The sequence below is a fragment of the Chiloscyllium plagiosum genome, unplaced genomic scaffold (assembly GCF_037043375.1).
Source record: "Chiloscyllium plagiosum isolate Xiang-an unplaced genomic scaffold, Cpla_swu_hap1 HiC_scaffold_11, whole genome shotgun sequence".
NCBI classification, from domain to species: domain Eukaryota; kingdom Metazoa; phylum Chordata; class Chondrichthyes; order Orectolobiformes; family Hemiscylliidae; genus Chiloscyllium; species Chiloscyllium plagiosum.
The window spans coordinates 73,205,864-73,215,107 of record NW_028270149.1 but is presented as its reverse complement, the minus strand read 5'-3'; the positions used below and the strand labels follow the sequence as shown (position 1 = coordinate 73,215,107).

The 9,244-nt window shown below is 43.3% G+C and overlaps 1 protein-coding gene across 1 annotated transcript; it reads left to right on the top strand.

The window, feature by feature from the left end:
* Nucleotides 1-442: 442 nt before the first annotated feature.
* Nucleotides 443-1,683, top strand: LOC148148830 (general transcription factor II-I repeat domain-containing protein 2A-like). Its single transcript, XM_087991806.1, has 2 exons — nt 443-821; nt 1,079-1,683. The coding sequence occupies exons 1-2, from the start codon at nt 443-445 to the stop codon at nt 1,681-1,683; spliced, it is 984 nt and encodes a 327-aa protein (XP_087847932.1).
* The last annotated feature ends 7,561 nt before the right edge of the window (nt 1,684-9,244 follow it).

Sequence of the window (9,244 nt, the reverse complement as noted above, 5' to 3'; positions counted from 1 at the left end):
CTTCCTCTGGCAGCTCATTCCATACACGAATTACCCTCTGCCTGAAAAAGTTGCCCCTGAGGTCTCTTTTATATCTTTCCCCCTCACCTTAAACTTAGGCCCTCTAGTTTTGGACTCCCCCACCCCAGGGAAAAGACTTTGTGTATTTATCCTATCTATACCTTTCATGATTTTATAAACCTCTATAACAGACCTGGGCATTTTACTGCCCGCGGGCCATATCCGGCCCTTTGGTCGTTCCTGTCCGACCCGCATGAGGTCAATCTTAAATTAGAACATAAATGAAAAAGTACTTATGCCATGCATGCAATACAACTGTGTTGCTTTTGTTTGGAAAGGTTGCTTTTTTTTTATTTACGTATGGACGCACATGCGCGTGTATGTGCTTGCTTGCGTGCGTGTGTGAACAGCTAAAAGTGATGCTTGCTGGCTAGCCCTCAAAATGTCAGCTCACACTAAGACAAGTTATGTCATATCCCACAAAATCGCCAGAAATAGTAAACCAGTTTCTGATGGAGGGTTTATTAAAGAGTGCTTGTTGGACTCTGCAGAACTAATATGCCCAGAGAAAAAAGAGGCATTTGAGAATGTGCCCCTCTCCCGACACTCTGTAACGAGAAGGATTGGGGACATCGCAAGAAATCTGGAGCTTCAACTGCAGCACAGAGCGGTCAACTTTGACTTTTTTTCCTTGGCTTTGGATGAGAGCTGTGACGTATGTAACACAGCCCAGCTACTCATCTTCGTACGTGGGATAACTACGGACTTTAAAATCACGGAGGAGCTGGTAGCCATGCAGTCAATGAAAGGAACAACAACTGGTAATGATTTGTTCACGGAGGTAAACGCATGTTTGGACACGTTGGGACTAAAATGGGACAAGCTGGTGGGTGTGACAATGGATGGTTGTCCAAATCTAACGGGAAGAAATGTTGGACTCTTAAAGAGAATGCAGGATAAAGTGACAGAAATTGACCCTGAACAGAAATTGGTATTTTTGCATTATATTATACATCAGGAAGTGTTGTGTAAGTCAGTGTAAAAATTAACCATGTGGTTGATCTTGTAACTAAAATAGTTAACTTCATCAGGGCAAGAGCTTTGAATCACAGGCAGTTTGTTGCACTTTTGGAGAAAAATGAGACTGAACATCGTGACATAGGCTACCACACAGCTGTCAGGTGGCTCAGCCTGGGCAAAATGCTGAAAAGTGTACAGGGCCTGAGAGAAGAGATTCAAGATTTCTGTGTGAAGAAAGGGAACGGCATTCCACAGCTTTCAGATGCAGACTGGATTGCAGACCTTGGTTTTGCTGTTGATGTGACTGCACTTATGAATGAACTAAATGTGAAACTGCAGTGCAAGGGTCTTTTTGTGCATGAAAAGTACAACTTGGTGAAGGCTTTTATGAGAAAGGTGCAGCTGCTCTCAAGCCAAATGGAGGACAACATTCTCACCCACTTGCTAACACTGAAGGAAGCCACACCTTCAGCTGATCACCCCCACAGGTACTCATCTATGTTAGAAGCACTGCATGGTGAATTTTCAAGGCGATTTCAAGACTTTAAAATAGTTGAGAATGAAATGCAACATGAATTTTTCCCCCGTTTACATGCAATGTGGGGAATGCACCTAGTGATGTTCAGCTTGAACTCATTGACCTGCAGTCTGACACACTTCTAGCAGAGTACTTTAGGTCAGTCTCACTGCTTGATTTTTACTCATCCCTCAAAGAGGAGAACTTTCCACACATGAGGAGGCATGCTCAGAAGATTCTAGTCCTCTTTGGATCTACCTATATATGCGAACAGACATTCTTAATTATGAAGTTCAACAAATCCAAAAACAGATCGTCTGTCACTGATGATCACCTCTCAGCTGTCCTTCGCATATTCACCTCAGACATTCAACCAGATTTCAGTGCACTTGTTCAAGCCCAAAACAGACTGGAGTTTTCTCACCAAACAAGTAAAATGAACTGAAAAACATCAAAAGCACTTATTGCTTTTTGTATAGAGTTGTTTGTTGCTTGTAATACTGAACAATAATGAAACAACTTTTCATTATTGGTTTGTGAGATTAACATGTTAAAAATAAAATGAAATACTGAAATTATTGTTTTTACTGTTTATTTCTATATTTAACCTACTCCACAATTTCATATCGTTATTGTCACAGAATATCCTTATTCTTTTGATTATAAGTTTCAGTGCAAAACTATATAATTTAGTACTTTTTACAATGGGAGAAAATTAATACTGAGCAGAATTATGTTCAACTTATTGTTGGTTCGGCCCTTCAACACAACTGAGGTTTCTCATGTGGCCCCTTGGAAGAATTAATTGCCCGCCCCTGCTCTATAAGGTCACCCCTCAGCCTCTGACGCTCCAGGGAAAACAGCTCCAGCCTATTCAACCTCTCCCAATAGCTCAAATCCTCCAACCCTGGCAACATCCTTGTAAATCTTTTCTGAACCCTTTCAAGTTTCACAACATCCTCCCAATAAGAAGGAGACCAGAATTGCACGCAATATTCCAATAGTGGTCTAACCAATGTCCTGTACGGCCACAACATGACCTCCCAACTCCTGTACTCAATACTCTGACCAATAAAGGAAAGCATATTGAAACAGATGGTTCCACTTGTGGGGCAATCTAGAACAAAAGATCATTGTTTTAGGCAAGAGCGTGGCAGATTTAAAACAAAGATGAGGAGACATTACCTCTCTCAAATGGTCACGAATCTGTGGAATTCTCTATCCTAGAGTGCAGTGGATGCCGAGATCCTTAAGGAAAAGTAAACTTGAGTAAATGTAAGGAGGGGATAGGCAGATTTTGAATGAGTAATGGGTTGAAGGGTCGTGGGAAGTGGGCAGGAAAGAGGAGTTGAGGCTGAGGTGAGATTAGCTGTGATTGTATTAAATGCTGGACCAGGCTCAAGGAGCTGAATTGTCTACCCCTGCTCTTTGATTTTATGTTTTTCGGTATGTTACTATTACGGATGTTTCGTAGACTCAGATAAATAAAAGTTAACCTTTTTCTAACCTCTCTTCCTTGCAATGGTCTGATGTAAAATTTACCATGAAAGTGGTGAAAAGAGCTAAAAAGATTTAAAATTGTTTTCCAACTGTGGTACTGCCCACTTTAATATTTGCATCAATAACTGGGAAGTGAATGGCTTTCAGTGTAAATCTACTTACGTAACAAATTGATTTGTCCTTTCACTACTTCTCAGAATAAGCTGCAGTTTCTACCTAACCACTGTCACTGGAGCAGCATTCTGTCACGTCTAACCATGCTAAGTTTATCTTTGTAACAAAGTTGACTTTTTTAAATTATTTCTGTTTACAAACTTTGGTATTTGTTATGGGAATAGTTGATGATACCGCTGGAAAGTCAGATCCCAGAAGAGAGTTTGGCTCAAGCAATCATCATCTTTTTTTGTATTCAGTTGCCTTAGCAATCTTTCACCGAAGCAGTAACACACAGGGCTGCACATTTGGGTTTGACAATAGCACAGAAGTTTATCATGTAAGAGAAATAAATGAAATAAAATAAACCAAATCATCTCAATACAATATAGTTTAAAATCAAAAACTTATCTACTCCCCAACACCATCATATTGCAGGGAGAAAGTGAGGACTGCAGATGCTGCAAATCAGAGGGAAAAGCACAGCCAGTCAGGCAGCATCCAAGGAGCAAGAGAATCGACGTTTCGGGCAAAAGATCTTCATCAGGAATGAGATTCTCATTCCTGATGAAGGGCTTTTGCCTGAAATGTCAATTTTCCTGCTCCTTGGATGCTGCCTGACCGGCTGTGCTTTTCCAGCACAACACTCCTCAACACCATCACATTGCAGTTAATCAAGATTCAGAGACATTTTGCAACCAATCAATGTATTGACTTAATTGCTTCTTTACAATTGCAGTTGATTGAATTGCATCTAACCTCAATCAGGTCTTCTTCAATCTGAATAAAAGCTTTCCTATCATTTCAAAGCTGAATCCAATTCTTGATTATTCCAAACTCATGTATTTCAATGTTTGCTCTCTCCTGTTGTAAAATCTCAAAATATAAGCAACATTGAAAGCCCTTCACTTGCTGCTGTAACATTTGTTATTGCTGCAAGCATTAACTGTCCAAGCAGCTTTCAGTCATCTGCTCTCTGACACATACTGGTTTCACAAAAGACTGATCTAATTAATCATTTAAACCCCTTCCCAAAAGTAAGACTGAACCCAATTCCCATTAGTGTGAAATCCACACTCTTAAACAAAAAAATTATATATGTCACATAACATCTATCATACACTGCACCCCTGTCTCTATCTATTGCATTCCTTTTGTTTGCTTCTAAAAGTATCATCAGTTTCAATGGCTGACACCAAAACTTTAATGTCATGAGCACCTTTATTTCTATTTCTGATAAGTGAGTGTTTTGCAACCTTCATTTCATTATGTAATCTTTTCAAACAACTGTCAGAACCTCTATTGGGAGACCCTCCATCTTTCTCTGTCCCTTTACTATGGGATTGATTTTTTTATGCAAGAATCATTTCAGAAATCCTTATGGTCAGGACTTGCACTGTGCTTTCCTGCTCTCCACAGTCTCACTCCCCTCTGCCAGACCATGGACTCATATTCTTGGCCATCAGCCTTAACACTGAACCATTACTTGTCAGAAGTTACACAACGCTTCCCCAGGTTATTGTCAAACAGGTTTATTTGAAATCACACAAGCTTTCAGAGTGCAGCCCCCTTCATCAGGTGACTTCTGACTTTGTCCACCCCAGTCCAACACTGCACCTTCACACCAATATTTGTCATTTGCTTTTCTTGCAAGTCTCACATTTGCCTTAACCCTCCTCTCTGAAACACTTGTGACCTGAGTCATTGTGAATATTAGTCTTTGGATATAAATACTCTATGGTGAGTCCTGATCACTCACTCACATTGGGGAATGACCATATTTTATTCCATTGGACTTCACTTAGAAAACAGGAAAATATTTCAGGTATAAGGGACCTTGTTTACTTTAATGCACTGTAACAACGTAGAACAAAGAGCAGTCTTTACTCAGTCTTATACTTATATACAAAGTGAAATATCACAAGTTTACACATCTCTGTTTCAATAAGTACAGCAAACCTTGTTTTAATTGGCACCTTATGAACCAGCACTCTCGATAAACCGGCAATAATTGTATTCCCGAAATATCGGACATTTACTGCATTACTGCGATCTCCAGGATATCTGAGTTGAGGGTGCGAGTGAGAAAGCTCTCTACCAGTAAGTTTTATTTAAAGCAAAGTTGCATTCTATTTAAGTGATTTATAAATAGAATATAATGGTGATGTGTATATCCCCTGCATTACTTTTCTATTACTTAGTGTGTGTTTTTACATTAGTTGTGTAGACTCCTAATCAAACTGGCACACTCCTGGTCCAACAGATGCCAGTTAATAAAAAGTTTGCTGTATCTGTTTGTGCTCAATATTGTTGTTGACCAGTAGAGGATTAAAGAAAATTGATATTTGTTTAGAACATGGCAGTAGTTGAAGAGGAGAAAAGGAGTTCTCCCAGTACCAACATTAATATTTATCCTTCAGTCAACATCACTGGGAAAAAAAAGTATCACCTTGCAATTTCTTTAAAAGTTATATTTTCATTGAATGTGGGAATGACTGGCAAAGACAAAATCTGTTGCCCATCTTAATGCTGTGTCACCTTCTTAATGCTTTATAGTCTATCGTGTTTAGGGACATCCACAGTGGTGTAAGTTCCAGGTTTTTGACTTGATGATAGTGGAGCTACAGTGATATAGCTCCAAATCAGGCTGATGTGTGATTTGAAGAGGAACTCGTAGGTGGTGGTATTTCCACGCAGCCTTTTGCCTTTTAATGTGGTGATGATCATGGGTTTAGAAGGTGCTGACAAAGGTGTTTTGCTGAGTTGCAATGGTTCAAGAAGGGAGATCCCCATCTTTTTAGGAGCAATTTGTATAAGCCTATATGAATTAGGCCTATTCTCTCTCGAATTTAGAAGGTTAAGGGGTGATCCGAATGAAGTCTTCAAGGTATTAACAGGAAAAGATACGTGAGATACAAATACACTACTGGTTGGGCATTCTGGAACTAGGGAGCATAGATTGAGAATGAGAGCTAGATTGTTAGGAAGTACTTCTACACAAAAAGAGTGCTTTGTTTTGGAACATTATTCCACAAATGGCAGTGGATGCTGGATTAGTTGTTAATTTTGAAATCTCAGATAGACACATTTTTGTTAAGCAGAGATATTAAGGGATTTGGGCAAGGGCAGGTTAATGGAGTTAGGCCACATATGATGGGGTTGAGTGGTGGAACAGGCTTGAGGGGCTGAATGGCCGACTCCAGTTTCCACATGCCTGGGTCTCGAGGGCAAGTGTGCAGACTGAAATGTATGACATCACAGGTGACTCAGGCATACATGGAAGTGGAAACAAAATTGGGGGATAGTAATGGTGGATTAGTCTCCTTTTTGAGGAAATGTACAAGGATCTCTGGATCCACAGACATGATTCCAGATGGGATGTCACCTCTTTGGTTCCAAAAAAATGGGAGCCATCACAGAGCTATACAGCGCACTGATGATGAGGATGGACTGCCAGAGACTGTAGTCAATATCAATAGTGGTAACATAAGTAAAGCAGGACTGAGTCCCACAGACAGATATTAAGGAGCTAGGAAAGACACTAGAGCCTGAATCTTTTGGATAAAATGAGTGTTGCATCGAGTTTTTGGGTGTTTCTTGCTGCCAGGCCGAGTGAGATATTTTGCCACATCTGACCAAACTCATCTCATTAACTTTCTACCCTTCCCCTATGGAATCCATCTCATCCAATTTTAGCCCCTTCTTACCATGCACCATTCCCAGCAAACTCTCCAGTCATAGAGTCATACAGTTGTAGAGATGTACAGCATGGAAACAGACCCTTCAGTCCAAGCCGACCAGATATCCTAAATTAATCTGGTCCATTGACCAACATTTGGCCCATCTCCCACTAAACCATTCTGAGTCATATACCCATCCAAATGTCTTTTAAATGTTGCAATTGTACCAGCCTCCACCACTTCCTCTGACAGCTTGTTCCATTCACGTACCACCCTCTGTGTGAAAAAGTTGCCCCTTAAGTCCCTTTTAAATCTTTCCCTTCTCAACTTAAACCTATGCCCTCCAGTTTGGACTCCCCCATCCCTATTTACCCTATCCATGCCCCTCATGATTTTATAAACCTCTAAAAGATAACCCGTCTGCCTCTGACACTTCTGGGAAAACAGCCCCAGCCTATTCAGCCTCTCCCTATAACTCAAATTCTCCAACCCTGGCAACATCTTTGTAAATCTTTCACATTTCACAACATCCTTCCTATTGCAGGGAGTATTCCAAAAGTGGCCTAACCAACATCCAGTACAGCCACAACATGACCTCCCAACTCCTATTCTTAATGGAGAAAGTGAGGTCTGCAGATGCTGGAGATCAGAGCTGGAAATGTGTTGCTGGAAAAGCGCAGCAGGTCAGGCAGCATCCACGGAACAGGAGAATCGACGTTTCGGGCATAAGCCCTTCTTCAGGAATGAGGAAAGTTTGTCCAGCAGGCTAAGATAAAAGGTAGGGAGGAGGGACTTGGGGGAGGGGCGTCGGAAATGTGATAGGTGGAAAGAGGTCAAGGTGAGGGTGATAGGTCAGACTGGGGTGGGGGCGGAGAGGTCGGGAAGAAGATCTCAGGTTAGGAAGGCGGTGCTGAATTTGATGGATTTGACTGAGACAGGGTGGGGGGAGGGGAAATGAGGAAACTGGTGAAATCCGAGTTCATCCCTTGTGGTTGGAGGGTTCCTAGCTGGAAGATGAGGCGTTCTTCCTCCAACCGTCGTTTTGTTGTGGTCTGACGATGGAGGAGTCCAAAGACCTGCATATCCTTGGTGGAGTGGGAGGGGGAATTGAAATGTTGAGCTACAGGGTGGTTGGGTTGGTTGGTCCGGGTGTCCCAGAGGTGTTCTCTGAAACGCTCCGCAAGTAGCCGGCCTGTCTCCCCAATATAGAGGAGGCCACATCGGGTGCAGAGGATGCAATAGATGATATGTGTGGAGGTGCAGGTGAATCTGTGGCGGATATGGAAGTTTCCTTTGGGGCCTTGGAGGGAGGTGACGGGGGAGGTGTGGGCGCAAGTCTTGCACCTCCTGCGGTTGCAGGGGAAGGTGCCGGGAGTGGAGGTTGGGTTGGTGGGGGGTGTGGATCTGACGAGGGAGTCACGGAGGGAGTGGTCTTTACGAAATGCTGATAGGGGAGGGGAGGGAAATATATCCTTGGTGGTGGGGTCCGTTTGGAGGTAGCAGAAATGACGGCGGATGATGCGCTGTACATGGAGATTGGTGGGGTGGTAGGTGAGGACCAGTGGGGTTCTGTCCTGGTGGCGGTTGGAGGGGCGGGGTTCAAGGGAGGAGGAAAGAGATGCGGTGGAGGGCATCGTCGACCACGTCGGGGGGGAAATTGCGGTCCTTGAAGAAGGAGGCCATCTGGGTTGTGCGTTTTTGGAACTGATCCTCCTGGGAGCAGATGCGGCGGAGTCAAAGGAATTGGGAGAATGGGATGGCTTTTTTACAGGGGGCAGGATGGGAGGAGGTGTAGTCCAGGTAGCTGTGGGAGTCGGTCGGTTTGTAGTAGATGTCCGTGTTGATTCGGTCGCCTGAGATAGAAATAGAAAGGTCGAGGAAGGAATCTGAGACTGTCCAGGTGAATTTGAGGTCGGGGTGGAAGGTGTTGGTGAAGTGGATGAACTGTTCAACTTCCTCGTGGGAGCACGAGGCGGCGCCGATACAGTCATCAATGTAGCGGAGGAAAAGGTGGGGGGTGGGGCCAGTGTAGTTGCGGAAGATGGATTGTTCCACATATCCTACGAAGAGGCAGGCATAGCTGGGGCCCATGCGGGTGCCCATGGCTACTCCTTTCGTTTGGAGGAAGTGGGAGGATAGAAAAGAGAAGTTGTTCAGGGTGAGGACCAGTTCAGTCAGTCGAAGGAGGGTGTCAGTGGAAGGGTACTGGTCGGTACGGCGGGAAAGAAAGAAGCGGAGGGCTTTGAGTCCTTCGTGATGGGGGATGGAGGTGTACAGGGACTGGATGTCCATGGTGAAGATAAGGCGTTGGGGATCGGGGAAGCGAAAATCATGGAGCAGGTGGAGGGCATGGGTGGTGTCCCGAACGTAGGTG

Coding starts and splice junctions, on each gene's coding strand:
- LOC148148830 (XM_087991806.1), top strand. CDS start 443: ATGTCAGCTCACACTAAGACAAGTTATGTCATATCCCACAAAATCGCC. Junction 822..1,078: donor AATGAAAGGAACAACAACTG/GTAATGATTTGT, acceptor TAACTAAAATAG/TTAACTTCATCAGGGCAAGA.